The sequence below is a fragment of the Agelaius phoeniceus genome, chromosome 17 (assembly GCF_051311805.1).
Source record: "Agelaius phoeniceus isolate bAgePho1 chromosome 17, bAgePho1.hap1, whole genome shotgun sequence".
NCBI classification, from domain to species: domain Eukaryota; kingdom Metazoa; phylum Chordata; class Aves; order Passeriformes; family Icteridae; genus Agelaius; species Agelaius phoeniceus.
The window spans coordinates 13024736-13045145 of record NC_135281.1 but is presented as its reverse complement, the minus strand read 5'-3'; the positions used below and the strand labels follow the sequence as shown (position 1 = coordinate 13045145).

At 48.3% G+C, this 20410-nt stretch overlaps 1 protein-coding gene across 1 annotated transcript; it reads right to left on the bottom strand.

Moving 5' to 3' along the window:
- Positions 1-3682: 3682 nt before the first annotated feature.
- APCDD1L (APC down-regulated 1 like) lies at positions 3683-20342 on the bottom strand. Its single transcript, XM_077187282.1, has 4 exons — positions 19990-20342; positions 9421-9532; positions 8130-8688; positions 3683-5810 (listed from the first exon to the last, which is right to left on the bottom strand). The coding sequence occupies exons 1-4, from the start codon at positions 20024-20026 to the stop codon at positions 5046-5048; spliced, it is 1473 nt and encodes a 490-aa protein (XP_077043397.1). The 5' UTR covers positions 20027-20342; the 3' UTR covers positions 3683-5045.
- Positions 20343-20410: the final 68 nt, after the last annotated feature.

Below are 20410 nucleotides of genomic sequence, written 5' to 3'. Positions count from 1 at the left end.
ACCCATGTGTGTGCTGGGGGAGTTCTTTGTGTTCTGTGTGTGGATCCCCATTCTTGACCTGAGCTCCTGGTGGGGAGGAGCTGGGAGCTGAAGCAGCAATTTCTGTTTGCACATTTCCCTGGGAGGCCACACACAAGTGTGGCTGGAGCCAGGAGTCTGTGCCTCAGTGCTGAGCCCAGAGGAGCATTTCTGTGGGGCTGGGGGCTCTGCTGCCCAGGCTGCCTCCTGCTCTGTTCTGCCTGAGCTGTCAAATCTCGCTCCATCCCCTCCCTCAGCGCTTGCTCCAGGCCAAGTCATCCTTGTTCCCTCCCTGCTCCTTGGCAAAGAACCCTTGTCCAGCCCAGCATCTTTAATGGCTTTTCCTCCCTGCTGCCTGTTTTCCATCTGGGTCTCTCTTCCCTTCACCCTTCCAGGGCTGCCCTTCCCTGCCTGCCTGGCCCAGGGAGCCCTGGCTGGGCTCTGCCTGGCACAGCCCTGGCTGCTCCTGGTGCCTTCCCCATCCCACACAGCCACTCACCTCCTGCTTCCTCTGTGTTTTCCTCTTCACTCTGGGGAGTTTGGAGCACCAAGCCTTGTCACCCATCTCCTTTCTGTCTCCAGCTTCCCCCTGCTATTCCAGTGCAGTGGATTTATTTACAGTGTGGGACAGACTTTGATATTCCATGTGGATTGTCTCTCAAACAAAGCAGTAGCACAATGCTGTTAACATATCCAAAAGTGCTTCAGATTTTTTTGGTTCCATCTTATCTGAGAAATCTAGAATGCAAAAATGCATTCTGAGGTATTTTAAACAGGGGGGCATGAAGGTGGTTAATTGGAGAAATAAGTTACTGTTAATTGAGCTGTGTGTCAGACCCAGGACTGTTTGTCTGGCAGACTTGGCTCACACTTTAAACTTCTGCACCTGCTAAAGAAGCAGAAAATTAGAAAGGCAGCTTGTCTGAGGAGATTGTGTTATTAAAGAAGGTACTGAAGGCTCAGTCTCAGTGCAGGAAGCCAGAAAATTGTTTGAGACTTGGGAGATTATTTTATTTTTGCTTTTTGGAGTGATTAAAAAATAATAATAAATCTTTTAAAAAATTATTCTAAGAGAAGTGAATGTAGAAGAGTTTACTAAGACACATGTGCCTGTTACCATCAACTTCCAGCACACACTGGCTTGGGTTTTCTTCACAGGGACAGTAAAAATGTATTTATTTGTTTTGTGGTGGAAAGGAATCCAGTAGTCAGGATTAAAGCTCCTGGTCTGTGTCCCAGACCTGTTTTTCTGAAGCAGTGTTAGACATGAAGGATGAAATTATTTGGTCTTGTTTATGCCAGATAAAGATAAATGAATGTCAGAAATGAGGTTGGGATCCTGATTGCAGTGGAGCTCAGCAAACAGCCATGTGAGCTGCTAATAAATTTAATTGGTGCTTCAAAAGGGCATAGCTGAGCAAATTTCATATCAGATCTGGGAGTGGGGAGGAAATTAGATGAAAAACTGAAGTAGAATTGACAGTTTTCTAAGTGAAAGGTATTAAATAGCCAAAAAAACAATAATTTTGCAATTGAGAAGGGGGACAACTTTGGCTAACTGCCCATCCTACTTCAGTGATGAAATAAGGGGGAAAATTAGATGGAAAGTAATATAAAACAAATAAGAAAAAGGGAAGCAGCCAGCAATCCATTCAAAATGGGAGTTAGGAAATGAAGAAAATAAGGAAAGCACAACCCAAAGGAAAAGAAAAATGTGGGTTGGAGGGCTTGGAGAGGGTGATGAGGAGCTGAAGTTCAGAGGAAATCTGCAATAGGGTAAGAACTGTTAAGAAATAAATGCAGGAGATAAAACCTAGGGATGATGTAAGAGAACTGGGAAGGTGATGTCATTCCTTAGCAATGGTCATGATTAAAAATTAACAGTTTTTAATTCAGGAGGCCCAAAAGCCTTGATCAGTGTTTGCAAGGGAGGAGCCTGGGGCCGTGTCTGAGCCACTGCTGGGGGTGGTCAGTGCCTCAGGACACTGGGACAGCCTGGGAAGGGATGGAAAAGGAGATGGATGTTCCTGAAGGAGCTTGGTGTAAGGCCTCTCATTCTGTCTTTTGGGTTGCAGTTCTCTTTGGGATCAGAGAGAGCTGGGTTTGTCAGGGCCCTGCAGAGCTGGGTGCTCCCTGGCAGCCACTGCTGCAGTTCAGAGACAGCCACCATGAAATGGGGGTGCCCAGAGAAGGGTTCTGCAGGGACCTGGCAGATTCTGTGGTTCCAGATCACTGAGGAACACAGGCACAAAGTCACTACTGATAAAACATTACAGAAATATCCATAGCCAGGACCAGAATGAAAACAGCTCCATGCACATTCCCAGCGCAGTCCCAGGGTAAAAGCCTAATGAATACGAATGTGTTCTTGTTTTTAATTACTGTTAGCTGTAAGTGATTATCCTTCTGTATGTCTCAGCTGGGAGAGTTGGGAATTTTGGATGCAATTTGGATATTTACATTCTACAAGAGAAGCTGAGTAATTGGAATGGATGCAAAAAATATGATTCAGAAATTACTGGTGGAGTGTGAAAATGCCTTAGAGAGGGTGAGAGAAAACTCAATTGGCTGAGTTTTTCTACCAGAATTGAGACTGTCTTGATTACAGTGCACTAGTACCTTCACAGGCAGAAAATACTGCACACTGCAGCTCTCTGATCTTAAAAAGCAACACAAGAATCACCAACTGGCAGTCAAAGCCAGGCAAATTCAAATTGGAAAAAGGCACAAATTCTTAAGAGAGAATAACTGTGTAATTTAGGAATGTGTCTTCAAAAACTGTGAACAGAACAATAAAAGTTATGATATTTATGCAAATAGCTCTTCTGTGGGTTTTTTTCCTCTCAGAGGTGTCCTTAGAGGGGGGGAGAGGACAAGGAGGCTCCTGATGAGGTTTCCCAGGGCAGTGCAGCCAGCAGAGCCGTGGGGCACTGGTGCTGCTGGAGCCTGAGCTGCTGCAGGGCAGAGCCTTCCCAAGGGCTTGTGGCTGACATTGCATAAGAGGGTGATGGTGTTTCACAGCACCTTAATCCCATCCCCACCTGTAAGGATCTGTGGCCTTGTAAGAGCTTTTACACCGTGCAGGGCCTGGATGCTTGTTAAGTTTAATCCATTTTGGTGCCATGTAAATGAAAAAAAAAATCTGCACACAACTGTGATTCATGGGGGTAAATGTAGGGCAAGAATTGCCTTGTCCCTCTTCCAGCCACGCTCCAAAGGCAGCACAAGGCTGTTCCTGTTCCTGCCATGGGCAAATGTCCTGCAGAACAGGTGCCTGTGCTGATGGGAGCCACAGGAGCCTTTCTCTGGGCCGTGGTGAGCACAGTGATGGGAAACTCCTGGTGGAAAAGTTCTGCCAGAGTGTGGCTTACAGGAGGTGCAGCTGAGCTGCCCAGGACTTGCCCAGTTCACAGCATCCTGATGGGAACATCCCCAAGGAGACACCACCTGCTCTGAGATCACTTCAGTGGCCCCTGCATCTCCGTGCAGCAGCAGGGAACAAAGCACAGCCAACAGCATTGGAAATAAGATTTGCCTGCTGAAGTCTCCAGGGATTAGGGAGGGAACCCAAGGCAAGGCAGCCAAGCCTGGCCCTTTTGTGTATCACCTTCAAGTAGAACTGTTTATGTGCATGACTAATACTGGGTCATGCCTGGAACATGTGAACATGCTGACAACATTTATGTCACAACTGTAATGCATTTAATAAGCTTCTCATTTGAATTATTAATGTACAGATCCCCCCAAAGTATTTTTGTGTTATAAACCCCATAATTTATCTAAGTACAAGCTGCAAGTTCGTACATACAGCATTAAGAAGGTGGCTATTGCATAGCTGCTTTAACAAAATATCTTTTGTGGGTAAGATATATAGGCTTATTTGGAGAGGATTTAGCTGCTGGAGAAGGGCTTCTCGAGGAAGTAATATGATGCTTAGCTGCAGCAGACAGGGAATATAATTTCATAGTTTGTCCTGCTTGTCAGTAGGAATCAGTTTGACCTGACTGTGCTGTCTGATCTGAGCATCTCTTCAGCTCATTGTTCACCAGAGGCAGATTTATAAAACATCTGTACAGGAATAAGGCTGGAAGTGACACTTTGAGAGGAGAGCTGGATCAACAACTGCTGTGCCAGTAACTGCAAAGGAGGCAGTGGGAATGCATGGCCTGAGAGGGCTGTGAGGGATCTTTCCCTTCCCAGGGCTCATGGTGACAGTGCCTGTGCTGGGCATGGCAGCAGTGACACGGGGACACTGCTGAGGGCTCACAGCCAGGCCAGCTCTGCACTGGAGAGCTGGGTAACACAGCAGGGATGCAGTGCTGCAGCCAGGGAATGCTGAGGCTTGGAGCTGTGCATAGAAGTGTTTTCCATCTACTGTAATCTATGCCCAGGGTCAGGTGGAAAAGTCAAGCCCTCTATGAGAGCTGTTCTGGGCATCTCCAAGTGCAAAGACTGTTTGTGGGTCCCTGTGTGTGACATACACAGGCAAAGTGCAGAAAATATCTGTAAACTGCAAGAGGCATGTGAACCGTGCCCTTCTCAAGAACACTTGCTGACTGTTTATTGCTGACTGACTCTGCAGATTAAATTTGCATGAACAGCAAAAAGGAGTGTGATGGGAGGGAACTTAACCTCAAAGAAACTCAGCAGCCAACACTTTGGATGTTTGAATTACATCTGAATCAAGCTCTTGATTAAATCTTAGCAATGTCAAAAGCTCAAAGCAGCAATTTTAATTGATGTCACTTTTTTCCCCCCTCGTGTTGCTAAATTATCTGTTGCAATGTGCAGTGCATCCGTGTCAGTACATTAAATTTGCACGCAAAGAGGGGAGATTAGGCAATAAAGCCACAGGACAAACAGTGTGGAGTCAGGCATATCTCCTTGGCTTCATTCACTATTGGGTGTTTTTAAAAAGTGTTTCCAAATCTGAGTAAAACTGATTCCAGATGTGCTCATTTGAAGGACATAAAAATCACGCTAGCACCAAGATTTATCTGAATTCTGCATTGTACCTGAAGAGATAACTAGTCCCATCTTAGAAACAGAAGTGCTATAAACAATAAAAAGGCCACAGGCAAAGGTTTTAGTGCTTCAATCCCATTAGCATCCTTTCTTCCCACGTATTTCAGACTGATGTAGTTGGAGAATTCCTCCGAGGCCGCAGCACACTGGATCAGAGGGGCCTGGTAGGAGGTGGGTCGCTTGTCGGGGCTGTCGGGGCTGGAGCCGTCCGTGGGCCGCTCCCCGATGTAGAGGAGGCTGCGCTGCTGCGTGTCCTGCTCCGTTTTGAACAGCTCGTACTCGGTGTGGGGCAGCTTGATGCCCAGAGCCAAGCACCCGTTCGTGGCTGTGATATCCTGCTCCACGCCGGCGCTCCAGGAGCCCTCCAGCCCGCAGCTCCCGGGTTCCGAGGAGTTGAGCATCAGCACCGTCACCTGGTCCATCGGCGTCACCCGAGCCTGGGTGACTTTAAAAGCCAGCTCGGTGCCGCCGCGCACCTTGGAGGAGGGGATGCCCTGGCTGTAGTGCCCGGAGGCGTAGATGGTGAACGTGGGCTGCCTGCAGAGCGGGTCGGAGTAGTGATAGTAGTGCCCTTCCCAGGTGTGGTTGTTGCCGTGGAATGTGAAGTACCTGGTGAGGAAGAGCACGGCCGGGCGCACCTCGCAGTGGGTGCTGACCCAGCTGCCGCTGAGCTGCATGGGCAGCGCGGCTCGGGCGGGCAGGATCGGGGGATGATGCTCATCGGCCCTGGAGATAATCCCGCACGCCGGGCAAGGCTGCACGTGGTGCTGCAGGAGACAGAAAATAACAGTTCTGCCAACTGGGAAGCAAAAAACTAATAATAATAATAAAAAAACCCTTCCAGAATATTTCAAAAGCTGCGACTCCCCTCGGCCGCAGCAGGGTGCGGAGCTGCGGGGAGCTTGGCAGGGCTGCCGAGCAGATTAAGGGGATAAAGCGCTGCCCTGCTCTTTGCTATTCTGGTAGCCGAAGGACACCGCGCTGTGCCCTGAGGACAGCCCTGAGGACAGCCCTGAGGACAGCCCGGGGCAAGGGCAGAGCCGCAGCCAGGACGGGGAGCGCTCCCTGGGGACATCCAGGGGGCTCCCATCCGGTTTCCATGGAGAGCTGCGTGAGAATGAGGGCGCTGGGCGGTGCCAGAACAGAACCACGCCGCAGCTTTCGGCAGTGAAGGGGAGGCTGTGACACCGGCCGGGGAGAGCTCTGTCACCTCCGGGACAGCCCAAGGTGTTCTGCCTCCCCTCGCCCCGTTCCTGCCCCCGTTCCCACAGCCAGGGATGCGGGGCAGGACCGGGATAAGCCGGGAGGGGGACGCGGGGTTTTGCCAGCAGCCGGAACGGGGGAAGGAAACTCGGGGACCCTGTGCAGAAGGAGGCCCTGACCTTCGCTTCCCCGCCGGGGCAGAGCTCTGAGTCAAAGCAGCCCTTCCCTGATCCGCTGCCAGCAGGGGTTTTGTGTAGCTTGGAAATTTTTCTTGTACTTCATATATCACAACTGATTTATTTTTAAATAAGCAGGGTTGGAACATTATATAATTTTCTAGAACACGAGCTAATCTTTACTGAACTGTCATAGGCAAGAAGGTTAAATAACTCAGTAGTTAACTGTAGGGTGGGTAATTTACATGCAAGTTGATTGGAGTCTACTGTAATTTAGTCATTTTCAGCTTGCTTTACTGCTACTGTCACAGTAATGAGTGCTGACAGTACACAGTACATTATGGCTAAATAATCCCAGAAGTTGGCAAATATATATGCTCTCCTTAGGCAGGAAATTCTTTGATAATGAAAGGTAATTTGGGGAGAATGGGTTTCTTTAAAACAGATATAAATTTAAGGGGAAAAGAGTGATATTTTCAAAAAGAGAGTTAAAAAATAATTCCTGACATAGCTGTGTAACTCACCAGCACAGGCAAATGGATGTCAGTTCACAGAAAATAAAAAAATAAAAAAAGAAAGAAAGAAAAATCCTGTGCCCAATAAAATTATCATTATGGACATGGAGCCAAAACCCTTACTTGCTTAAACCAGTCGTGTGAAGTTATTTCTAATGTATGGCAGCTTCTAATTATGGCCAAGTGGTGACATCATGTGCGGGTCCATTGGAGAGCTGTTGGCTGATTAATTACAGGGCTGCATTCAGAGAGTGAATTTCAGTATCTTTAGGTTTGGTTTTAAATTAACTTTTAAAAGTATTTATGTTTACCATCTGGTTTTGCTCATATATATGGTTTTGGCCCAAGATAATACAAGTTTAACCAATTTGAGAATGTTACTTTTGAGAGGGAGAGGAGTGTTGCTCTGTGTTTTTTGAAGTTCGGTTGGTGTGGTTCAAGGTGTGGGGAAATGCTGCCCCAAAATAATTTTTTTTTAAATTTATTTCCCTTCTATCTGACAAAGTTCAGAGAGGTTTTTTCACCCCATCTCGCTGCTCCACCATATTTCTGATTTGATCAGCTTCGATTTGGATGGAAAGCTGCTTTCATGGGAATAAACTAAGGTGCTATAAAACAAAATAGAATAGAATAAAAGGCAACCAAAATCTGCTGCTCAGTTTTATGTATATCAAAATGGAAGTCTGCTTCCTATGTAATAACATTAATGTATTGGGGGCAAGTTCCTGTGCTACTGGCATTGCAGCAAGGGCCGGAAAGTTAACGGCAGATGCCTTGTTCCCCTCAGCCTGGAGCACACCCCAAGGAGCAAGGAGAGGGCAGAGCAGATGAAGGGCAGAGCAGATGGGCTCTAACAATGTGCAGCCTGAAGCCTTCACTGACTTTGGTGGTGGAGACAAGGAAAATGCATTTCCTAGGAAAACACAGCCCAACAAAAGCTGGTAGCTCCAGGCCCATGTCAGTGCAGCCTTGTTTCCATGTTGGCTTTGCTGAGCTTTCACCCACCCTGGTCCTGTCCTCTCAGGAAGGCAGAGGGTGAACCCCGCATGCCCCAGGTTCCCACCCCGCCTCACGCGCGTGTCCTTAGGACTGCGGGGACCAAGCACTGCCAGGAGTGACTGGAACAGCCAGGGAATTGCCGGCAAAGCCCTGGCGCAGCGAGGAGGGGACCGTGCAAAGGCCTCATCCTTACCAGGGCGCTCTGCAAGGGGCGCTGGTAGCCGGTGGGGCGGTAGTGCAGCCTCTCCCCCCAGTCCGTGTGGATGTCCCCCAGGTAGAGCTCCTCCACCAGCCGGCTCCCGCTCTGCTGCGGCTGCAGCAGCGGCTGGAAGTGCCTCTCCACTCGCACCAGGCTCAGCTCGTGCATGGCGAAGCCCAGGGCCGCGGTGCAGTCGCGCTCGGTCTTGGCGCTCAGCACCTCGTACAGGGCTCCGGGAGCCCAGGAGCGCCCCGGGGGCAGGAACCCGCGGCAGCCCTCGCCAGAGGTCTGGTTGATCCGGGAGGCCGCCTCCCGCATGGCCTTCGGGCTGTGGAACACGATGCCCACTTTGTGGAGGTGGTAGTCGGCCTCGGTGGCGCCGCGGGTGATCCAGGAGGCCTGGCGCAGCCGGAGCTTGCCCTTGATGACCAGCGAGTAGGAGGGGTCGCGGCAGGACGGGTCCCAGTAGTAGAACTGCAGGGCCTTGAAGAGCCGGTTGGTGTAGAAGAGGTAGGATCGGGTCAGGAACTCGGGTCCCGGCCGCACCTCACACCTGTGGGGAAGGCAGCGCTGAGCCATGGGGAATGGGGAGAAATCCCTCCCAGGGCAGCTGGGGTGCGGGAGCGGGGTGAGCAGAGCTGGGAGCAGCTTCCTGGGCAAAAGCATGTGGGAACGCATGGTGGCCACCTGCGGGTGGCTTTACAGTCTGGGCATCCGCTGCTAAAATCTAAAGGTGATGGACAGAGGCCTTACACTTCAGGCATGTCCACAGGAGGAGTGCAGAGGGCAGCAGGAATTAAGGCTGCTCTGCCTGTTTGAGCTGCACCCCGACGGGGAAATAGCAGGTGGCTCTAGGGACACCCGGGGGTCCCAGCCCTCCTCCAGATGGTAATGAGGGCTTGGGACGGGGAAAAGGAATCTCTCTCTTCTTATTGCCGAACAGTTTGCTCTGTGGGGATGGGCAGAAGCTGCGCTGAGGAGTTGGGGCCTCTGGGGGTCCATTCTGAGGTTCTTCTCCACGGTCTGGGGATGCATTCCCAGTGGATGGGGATGCCTTCCCAGGAGAACGAGGTGGCTTACCCGGGGTGTTAAGGGAGAGTTCCCGGGTATCTGGGGCCCTTTGAGATGATGTTCCTTCCCAGGTATGGGGTGTCTTCCCGTGGTTTTAGGGGCGCATTGTCAGGGGAGAGGGGCGGGCTCCCGGGGTCTGGGAGTGCCTTCTCGGGGTTTGGGGCGCGTTTCTGGAGGGTGGGGGTGCCTTACCCGGGCTCTGGGGGTGCCTTACCCGGTGGAGACCCAGCGCCCCTCCAGGCGGGGCGGCAGCCGCGCGGCGGTCCCGGCGCTGTCCTGCAGGTGGCGCAGCTGCTGGCGGCAGGGCGGCTCCGCGGCCGCGCAGGCTGCGGGACACGGGGGAGGGAGCGGGGTCAGCGCGGCCGGGGCAGCGCCGAGCGGAGCCCCCCGACCGCCGAGCCCCGCGCGCACAGCGAACGGAGCCCGCTCAGCACCAAAGCCTTAGCTAAGGACCCTTAGCGGGGTTTTAGTTCGCTCAAGTTTTCCGACTTGAGTTTCGTCTGAATCCAGCTGGTTTTTAGATGAAATCTTCAAATAACACGGAGCGCTCTTTGTTCGTGTTCTTCCCCTCTGATGCTATTGTTGAGGCAGTGGCTGGAACGGGGAATTACAGCATGGGAACGCTGGCCTTGCCTGTCGCCCGCCATAAGGACAGTAATTCTGTCACTTACCTCATTTCCCATAACAACGGATGTTATTGGCTTAGGGAATGTGTGAACACTCAGCTAAATCCTGAAGACCTTTGCATGTACGCACACATATGTACATCTATTCCTATACATTATTCACTCTTTGCTTAAGCTCTCCATGGCACTCATTGCAGGCCTGCTTCTCTAAGAAACTTGGGATTTCCCTCTTCATGGCACCATGGAATGAGCTGTTGGTGAAGCTCCTCCCGAAACCCCACTGATTCTCTGTGGTACAACTGACCCTGGTTCCAGTGGAGCTCAGCCCAGCCAGGGCTTTATGAGCCCAGAGGGGGTCCATTGGCTCCAGCTGTACTTTGCATTTTACCCAGGAGTGTGCTGGACATTTTGAAGCCAACTTTTATTCACTCCATACCAGTGTTAGGACACAGGTTGCTTTCCAGCCTGCTTATCAGCTGGAACAAAAGATCCAACATCTCTGTGTCGCCTTCCCACAGAATGAGGATGTGAAAGGTTTGCACACCCCGTGCCTCAATCCAGGAGATGAACACACAGAGTCACAATATACAAGCTCTGGACCAAGTCAGGTAGGAATTCAGTAATTAAATACCTGCTGTGCAAGTCAAAGGCTCCTGGAGAGGGAGCCCCACTAAAACCCCTCTAAGAGGAGAGGGAATCCCACTCAATAACTTCAGACTTTTATCTGATGGACAAATTCAGCCGCTTCACTATGATGCTGCCATTTGTGAAGGTTTTATAGGTCACTTGAAATGTATTTATGTAGACTTGAACACGCAAAGCCTGAACTACCACAAAAGGAATAAACACTTGGAGAGGGAAGCCCCCAGTGAAGCAGGAGAGCAGTACCCAAAGGCCAGGGAAAGCAGCCTTGCGTTTTCTGGTACCTCACCCTGCACTGGAGTGCATGAAACAGCTGGAAAGACACATTATTAGAGTTCAGGGCTCTTTGGGGAGCAGGCTCACAACTGCACTGCTCTCACCATCCTTAAGGGCTGGACGAGGTGAGCAGGCACAGCCAACTCCTTCACAATTGCTTGCACTCGTGCTTCCTAAAATGCAGTTCCTGTGATTCTTCATGTGAAAATGGAAAAATATGGGATGACAAAACCCACTGCTATTAGTTAAAGCTCTAATTTGGCAGCTGCAGCATGTGTGAGGCTGCCCCATGGGTGCCTATTTAGGAGAGCCATTAGGAGCTGGGGATCTGTGTCCTCATCCCAGCTCTGCCATGACTTTACTCTGTGGTCCTGTGCGCTCCCTACTCCCAGAGCTTTTTTTTAAACTCACACTCAGAATATGCCAAGATTCATTTGACTGCCCTAAGAGGCCTAAACACTGGAGAGTCATCAGAACAAGGGCAGTCCAAACTGAACCACACTTCAAACAAACACAAAATTATTATCCTAGAGAATACAGTAAACTAAAAAATAACTGTATTTGTATTAGAGGTAATAATGGACATAAGGGTCAAATTTGCTCTTGCCCATAACCACAGAAAGACTCCAGAGGTATCAGTGCAGTCTATAGATACATAGAATGCAGCTATAAAATATACAGGATATAACCCAGTCAAGTCACAAACTGAGCTCTGCGTGTGTTTATTGCAGCAGAAGCCCCAATATCTCGCTGAACCCTTCGTGCTACTCTTGGCAGAAACACTAATGGTCTACATTGTTTGGGAGCAAAGACACTTTGGCAATGCAAGCAATGAATTTTGACACATTCAATACAAAAGGGAATTTTTATAATTGGGATCAAACTTCATGGGGAAAGAAAAAAAAAAGCCTCCAGAATGTAAATATTTGACATGATGGGAATTCCTAGGGATTTTGTCTTACTTAATTGTGCACAAGACTCCAAGCTGGATGCATCCTCAAACCAAAAGCTATTGGCTTGTGTCCAAAATTTGTGGCTGCTTTTTTCTCTCTCAAATACTCCAGCCCCACCAGATCCGAACTTCCTTTCAAGCTAGAAAAGTTTAGTCCCAGACCTAAAATCTGTAGTTAGAGCACCTCTCTATTCCAAGAGCAGCATAAAGTGGCTGTCGCTCATATGTCACTCTGTTACCCAGCCCCTGGTAAGGCGCATCAGAGCAGCTCCTCTTTCTTAAGAGAGACACAAATTAACTGCTCTATAGAGTTCTCAGGCAGGAGGAAGGAATTATTCACAATTCATCTTCAAGACAAAAATCCTCATTCATAGGAAAATCTGAAAAAATGCCTGACTGTGATCTCTCCCCCTCGCTCGCTCTGCCGTCCGTCTGTATCGATGAACCACAAGCGTTTCCAGAGAGCTCCCCAGCACAGCCCTCAGACAAAACAGGGGCTTTTCCCAGCTTTCCAGTGTGTGCTGCATCCCAAGGAGCAGCCCAAAGCCTTGGAGCAAGGAGCTGCACAAGCACCCAGGCAGGGAGTGGCAGAGCTGGGAACTGCTCATCACCACCATCAGCGCAAACCCAACCACGCCTGGAGCAAACAGCACCAGCAGCAGCTGCTGACCAACCATTCCAACCCTCACTTGTGTAAGCCACTTTCAGGAAAATCAGATCCATGGCATCAAATTGACAAGAAGGGCAGAACTGGAAATTCTCAAATTCTCCTCACAGTAAATTGTTGGTAAAATTAAGGTGGAAGATTTCGAGGCAACAGCCAAGCCTGGAAATGAGAGCCTTGTGCTACACAAGAACTGTGTGCTCCAGATGCAGAGCCACTTCTCACTTCTAAAGGAAAAAACCATCAACCAAGAGAGAAATGCTGTCGTATTCCTCCTTGGAAACAAATCTTGTTTGTGCTCCCCCAAGCAGATTGACTCTGGAAAAAAGCAAAGTTGAGTCACACATCTGTTTCTTCATAAATGGAGGAGAAAATGCATATATTACAGTTTGCAACAAATTAGTTATTGTGGATCAGCTCTTCTCCAGAGCTAGATTGTTTAATCTGTTACATGTTATTGCCTCCTATGGCCAGAATTTATCATTCCCATTTATAATTCTAATGTTTCAGTTAGTCACCCATTCACAGGGATAAGATCAGGGCCTGAAGTCACGGAGCATTACCCATTTCTTCATTTAGAGATGACATAAAACCTTTGATATTTTCTGAGGAATGTTCAGACTGGAAAGAAATAGGCGATAAGAAATGTATCAATGTATTTTGCATAAGTGAATTATGTTTTTCCACACAGACTTCATTAACACAGCAAAACAGTGTTTCTTTAGCATTTTTCTCTCCTGAGAGCACACAGAACAGATTTTGGGTTAGCCACTGAAGGAATAAGCATTCTTTTAGAAGCAAACAAAATGGTTGTATTTAGCAAATCAATTTTTCTTGCATTTGTGTGGAGATTAAGTTAGTAGTGCCTTTAATTCACTCAGAAAAAGGCATTCTCAAGAGAATAGCTCTGTGGGAAGAGATAAATTTTATATTATAATATTATAAAGTTATAAAATTTAAATATAACCCACTGCGGATGGAGAAGTGTATCACAGCAGAACCTTGCATTTTGCCTATATGCAAACTGAACACAGTTCAGGACAGGACTTAAGCACACGCTTAAGTCTAATTGGTTGCAGTGAAACTTAAGCATGTGCTTGAAATTAAGCCAGTGCATGAGCATTTTTCCTGATTAGTAATGCCTCCCTGAACTGAAGCCAGAATGTGGTCAAGTGGTTGAGGGAGGATGCCAGTGCTTTCACTGGAGCACTGTTTGGTTTCTGGAAAAGTATTTCTATTATTCATCCATTCTCTTATTTGTCTGTAAAACAGGTATTTTCACATTTAGCTGTTTCACCATTCTGGTGCTCAGTTCATGATATTCATAAAATGCTTTGAATTCACGAAATGTTTCTCAGTTATGCCCTCAGGGCTGGCACAGTAACTGTATTACCCATGAGCTATCATTGCAGAGCATCATCCTGAGTTTCCTCTGCACAGCTGAGCATAATCACACATGAAATCCTGCAGATCCTAAGAGGAAGTTCAGCCGACTCAAAAGTCCCAAGTAGTTTGGGATTTTAGAGAAGCTTTCAAAACATACTTTCCCCACATACATTTAGCACAATGGCACATGAGTTCAGACATCCCATTCTATGGTTTTAGCCTGGCTTTGTTCTAAGGCTGTGAGCACTGCCTGATCTGTCTCATATCCAAAATTAAAATAGTGAAGGGCTTGTGGTGAGTTGCCTGGGGGTTTTAAAGGCACTAGAGAAGTAAATATTTTGCTCTTGGAATAATGGAATCATGTCTTTTTCTCGTTAAGTGCTAGGTCCAGCAACAGATGACAAGACAGATGGGATTTGTGGTAGGGAAGGGAAGGAAGGAGAAGCACCCCAAAGATCTTCATCAGTATAAACTATATTTAAATAAAATGGCTTCTTAAAACTGTCTCTATGGCTGTTTACCCCAAAGACAACCAAGCCTAACACTATAAAGGGGATTCAAGGGCTTGATCCCAGTTTTACTGAAGTCTGTAAATGGCAAATATTTCATCTATATTCTTTAATTCAGATGAGTCAGAAACTCAACAGAAAAAACAGCCCATGGATGTGAAATTAATGCCACACTGTTGTTATGAATGTATAGAGCACCCATGCAGGTTTTGGCAGCACCCCTGAACCCCTGCACAGACACTTTATTAGTGGCTATCATGGCCATTTGTAATAGTGATGGCTAAGCATATTTTTTCCTGGAGTGCTTTGAAGAGCAGAACCAGTAATCAGCCATGGCTTGGCTATAAAATGTCAACCTCATTTCAAACGTCTAAATCACTCACATGGACCAAGAGTGCAGAGAGGACCACCCACCACATAATATTAACATAAACAGAGCATTTACCCAAAGCAAAATGAGCAACTGGAACTGGCGGGAGTTGAGAGTAGAACAACAAAAAATGATGAGGGGGTGGGAGAGATTGAGTTACAAAAGAAGATTAAAAGAGCAGAGTACATATAGCCTGGCTGAGCAAGATGGATACGATAACAGCCTATAAATATTCACAAAGCACAAACACCAAGGAAAGGAAGGAATTCCTTGCAGTGAATAAAAGGATTCTGTTGGGAGTGAATGAGGAGAGGAAAAACATGTGGCTTGTATGGCAGAGTGAACTTCTCAAGGCACAGTGTAGTAGGCAACCTAAGTCCACTTGCTTGGCAGGATTTGAGGGATTGAGCAGAGCATTAGTTCAGCAGGGAACAGCCCGCTCTTGGCAGGGAGTTGGCGGGATAATCTGAGTGGCCTTTCAGTCTCCCACTGCTATGGAGCTGTCCCAGTTCCCTGCTCCCACGGGGGACAGCTGCTCTCTTGTGTAAGCACATTGTTCACTGTCCTGCTCTTCAGAATCCCTGCCTGGCCTCCATGGGACGAGAAATGAGGGCTGGATGCACAAAGGCATTTAGGGATGTACAGACCTAAGGGACTGCAATAGGTACTAAACTGCTGGACACAGCTGGGAATCCCAGCAGGTCCCTGCCATGTTAAGTACTCACTGCTGAAAATCTAAGTCCAGGAAATTAGGTTATAAACCCACTAAAGCAAGAACAATCCTTTTGTTCTCTCTTTATTTAGCACCTAACACAACAGGACTCTTGGCGCTGCTGCAAGGATACTGTTTATAGTAATAAAAATAGGATCTAATAGGATCTAATATTCTGAGGCTACTTGGCTCCTGCAAAGCCAAGGGCATTGGCCAAGGGATGAGAAGGGCATTCAAAAGCAGTCATAGCAGAAGGCATCCTCGGGAAAAAAGCTCTGCAGAAAGGAGGGAAACTGATCCAGAGCCCACACCAGCAATACACACACGTTTAACTTAGAGCCACAAGTGACCACAGAAAAAGGTTACTTGTTCAGCTGGAGCACAGAATTAAAGTTACTTCTAACATGTGTTTTGGGGTCTGGGTGTGGTTTCTAGATAGCCTGAAATTTCAGTCTACTGTTTTGCCTGTCCACATCAGCCAAGTTTTGATGTGTTCCAGTTCTCCTAAACCCTGCCGACAGATGCTAAAATCAGAGCTGACATTCAACCTACGTGCTGCATAATCTAATAACAGGACTTGTGCTACTCAAAACTAACAAATTCTGGGAGCTTTTCTGCAGCAAAACCTTGTTGTCATTTATATTCTCATCTGTCTTTTCCAGGCAGCCTAACTGGGAAATATGTTGTTTTTTTTTTCTCTGAAAAGCTTTAAAAACAACATGTCATTGTGTTTTTGTACCAACAGGGGAGAGCCAAGCCGTAATTTGCTTGTCCAGCACTTGTGGATTTAGTGAGAGTGTGAACAAGGTGAATCCAATTGTCTCAGTGGGGAGCTTGGTGTATACATTGATCCCAGACTGCCAGGAGAAAGCTGCTTCCAAAGACCACAGTCTTGGAGTTAGACAAGGCCAAAATGTCACACATTTGTCAATGTTTCTTATTAACCCAGGGGAAACCATGGGGGACTTTTTCAGTGCTTGACATACACTCAAGTTTAAAGCATTATTTTAAAATCTAAACTCAAGCAAATCTCTTCAAGCACTCTTTGGTGAGACGTCTCCTGTTGATTTATGTCCCCTCACACCAGCTGTAAGTAGGGGTTGCACCAATCCAAATATCTGTCTAACAGTGCCACAGGAGCTGAGCTTCCTTACAGCATTCAGTTTCAGCTGAATTCAAACCGTGATGATTCAATGAAAATGAGAAAACACCACTATGAAAGCCACAATTATCACACCATCACCCTGCTAAAACTCAAAAATAATGATGGATTTCAACCCTCTTATCACTTAACACCCTGAAGCTCTGGCATTTCAAATAGATATCAGAGCTTCTTAGAAACAGAACTTCTCTAATTTTGCATTTTAAACCATGAGACTTTTTAACTCCTTACAGAAAATAAAACCCACAAATTGCAGCTTACTAACCCCTCGGATCTTACACAAATTAAAATGGGAAGAGAAGGAGCTGTTCTATGAATCATATTTTCAGTTTCTGGCAGCACTCTTAGCCTACAGAAGAAGGGTTACACATTGAAATTCTCACGTTCTCACTGTCAGTTTCTTGGGATTATTATATCTGAGATACACCATCTTAAAATCAGGAAGTTTCTCTTCTTTCATACCTTTATCTTCCTCAGCAAATGAGTAAGAAAACCAAAGCACTTGTGTACGAGCATTGTATAGGTGCTTCCTAATTTTGAGGTTGATTTTAGCAGTGATTGTATCTCACCCATGAAAGCTCTGTCTTTATAGATGACATATGCTTTGTTGTGGGGAAACACAGGATCCCACTGAAAGCAAAACCTCTTTCCAAACTTTGTTCTGCCAGATGCAGCCTCCCCTAGCATTGGATTCCAGCTTTGGTTTTCTTCACAGCAATTTCTGGCTTTTGAAAATCTCCTTACTCAACAATTTGTGCTTGTGGGGAAAATATAGAAACCACACAATATTTTTTTCCCTTGTGCTTTTTTTACCTCTCAGCCCTGTTTTTATCTATATCCATATACTCTGAAACGTGGCTAACCCTATAATTATTGAAAGAACAAATTGAGTCATATCACACAATCCAGTATAGCACATTAGTTGTTGATTTTTTTTGGCCTGAGAAATGAAGAATAAAAACCACCAACTTGGTAAAAATAATTAGCTAAGTAAACATTAACCAAATAAATATTTGAACCAAAGACAGTGATGGTGGTTTAGCAGTAAGAACAGATATATTATTGTGTAAACAGACACACATCTCTGGGCTGAGTGTTGTTCTATCACTTATGGGATTCTCTTGCTAATCTCTTAACTGAATGCAACTGATCTTATTTTACCTCAACATTGTCACTTTCAAACTTAAAAATAAACATTGAAAGCAAGAACAGATCTTTTATGTTAAAACCATGTAGGAGAAGCTACGCATGAAAAATATCAGTGCAGTGTTATTGGAATGTACAGACTTTCATGAAAGCTTAGGTAAAACTCAGCAGGTCTCTGGGGACATTTCCAGGAATGAGTGATTCTTTTCTGGAGGAGACTCCAAAGTCAGATCCAGTTACCTAACTGAAGTGGTTTTTCAACTAATTATGCACTGGTGTCATGCTCATGCTAATGTTCAGCCTTATGCAAAATGCAGAATGCCAGTCTTGCTCACAGTGAGCAAAGCTTGCTTTGATTTTAATGAGTTCTGGGTCTGCCTTAGGTGTTTAAACAGTTACTTTGAGGTTCAGTTTCTGTTCTTACTGAAATCAATGGAAATTCTCTCACTGACATCAGATGCAAGAAGCAGAGAGTTTAGACTGAACTAAGAGAAACTGCATAAGGATTTAAGAAAGAATTATTCTAATTAGACTTCAGTGAGTAAACTTACATAATGCAGTATAACAGATTCCTGAGCAGAGCAACTTGAGCTAGTAAGATACTTGGAGGATTCATATTTCTCAGCTTTATTTTGCAAACACATGACAAAGATCACACGTAAGAACAGGGAAAGTAACTGTACAGAAGTGCCCTGCTCAGAGATTTCTTTCTATAGTCTGGTCCTTTACACTTAATGCAAGTAATGTCCAATAGCTCTCTCTACACAGTTCTTTTGCCTTGATCACTAAGCCCTGAGCTGGAGAGGCAAGCCAGTGTGGTATTTGCTGCCCAAAACCTCAGATGAGTGAAATAAGTGGTAGAAAGAGCAGTAGAAACCAGGTGCCTGGATTTTCAGTGTCCAGACTGCACAAGGCCCTCAGGGACATCCTCCCACCCTTCCTTTCACCTGTCCCTTCTGTTCAGGAGTCTCAACCAAGGGTCTTCTCTGCATTTCCTAGGAAAATACTGTCTGAGGATAGAGGAGTCTCCCTCTGACTCTGCTCTTTGTCATAAACAAATAAATAAAGAAAGAAAAATAAACAAAGAAATAATTTTGTGTATTTTTCATAGCACAGTTGCCTTTGTTTTCCCATTTGGTCTCTTAAGCCAGAACCTTTTCTTCTGAAACTGCTCCAAGAACCGTGGGGTTGAAAGATACCTTTCTGAAGGAGAGCTGCAAAGATGCAGCTTGTGCTGCCCCGCGAGTCTGTCTGCACAGCTGGGGCTCAGAATCAGGTCCCTGGAGCAGGAGGCTACTTGTGAGGTTGTCCCTTGCCAGAGCAGGTGCTGGAGCCTCCCAAGGAGAATTCCCAGCTCCAGTGAAAATCACTTCTAAGCCCTTCCTGCCGCGAAACTCTGCTCGGTGCTCTCCGTGCACCACACACGGGACAGGAACGAGTTGCGGTGACAAAGGGGATGCCCGACTGCCTGTGCCAGCACCTCGCTGGGCAGCTCAGCACCGGACCGCCAGCCCTTCTGGCATCCCTGCACGGCGCTCACTTCTTCGGAAAAGGCTTCAGGGGTTCTGTCTCCGCTCCCAATCGCACAGTTCGGGGGCAGCAACCCGGGGCTCCGGGGCGCTCCCCGCCCGTCCCTGCCCCGGCGAGCGGCGCTGGGGCTGCGGCTCTCCCGGCACTCCGCGGGCGCACGGCGGGGAAACCCTGCCCAGGCCGGCGGGAACCGAGGGTGAGGGAAACCTGCCCGGGCCAGCGGGCACCGAGGGTGAGGGAAACCCGCCCGGCCCGGACTGAGGGAAGTGCCCCCGTCCGGGCACTGAGGTTGAGGGAAACCTGCCCGGGCCGGGCGGGCACCGAGGCTGAGGGAAACCCTGCCCGGGCCGGCGGGCACCGAGGGTGACCCGGGCAGGGAGCGGCGAGCGAGGAGCTCCGGGCGCCAGATGCCTCTGTCCGGGCGGGGGCACCCCGGGATCCCTGTCCCGGCGCCGGCCCCACCGAGACCCGCCGTGCGACTTCCTCCTGGTCCCCTCGCCCCCTCCTCGCCGCTTCTTTGCACCCTCTTCGCACTCCCCTTGCATTTTCCTGCATCCTCCTCCCCAGTCCGCTGCGCTCTCCTCGCACACTTCTTGCACACTCCTCGCTGTCCCTCTGCACTCCCCATAAAGTCGGTCCCGTTGCATTCCGACCCCTTGCACCCTCCTGCCCGCTCCTGCCCCTTCACTGTGCCGGATGGGTGAGGGAGGCGACGGGGAACCTCATGAGGGTACGAACCCGACTCCGCCACCCGCTCGCCCTCCCGTCCTCTCGCCGCGGGACGGCACCGGCCGCCGGTGGCACCTACCTACGAGCAGCCCTGCGAGCCACCAGCACCGGACCATGGTGCCCGCTGTGTGTCCCGGCCAGAGGCGCGATCGCCGCCGGTGCCCGCGGAGCTCAGCGGGGCGCGGCGCCCGGCGGTGCAGCCATGGGCCGCCTCCGGCGCTCCGGTGCCCGCGGCGGAGGCACCCCGGCTTCAGCCCGCAGGCGTCCTGCTCAGCCCGAGCCTTGCGAAGGGATAAAGGGGGGGCGAAGAAAGAAAAGTATATATTTTAAAATAAAGCACCGCAGCCCACCCCGCCTTCGCCGCGGAGCGCGTCCCCCCGGCTGCTGATGGCTTTAATGGAGCTTGGCAGCCACAGGTTCCCGCTGCCAGAAGAGGTGGAGACTCCGCCGCCTGCGCCCCACATGCGGCCGCGCACCGCACACGCTGGGGAGGAGGAGGA

Bases quoted from the DNA above. Each gene is read 5' to 3' on its own strand.
- APCDD1L (XM_077187282.1), bottom strand. From the start codon at position 20,026: ATGGTCCGGTGCTGGTGGCTCGCAGGGCTGCTCGTAG. The intron at 8,689-9,420 runs GTAAGGCACCCC...CCTTCCCCACAG, and splicing joins GGGCGCTGGGTCTCCACCGG to GTGTGAGGTGCGGCCGGGAC. The intron at 5,811-8,129 runs GTAAGGATGAGG...TGTCTCCTGCAG, and splicing joins GCCCCTTGCAGAGCGCCCTG to CACCACGTGCAGCCTTGCCC.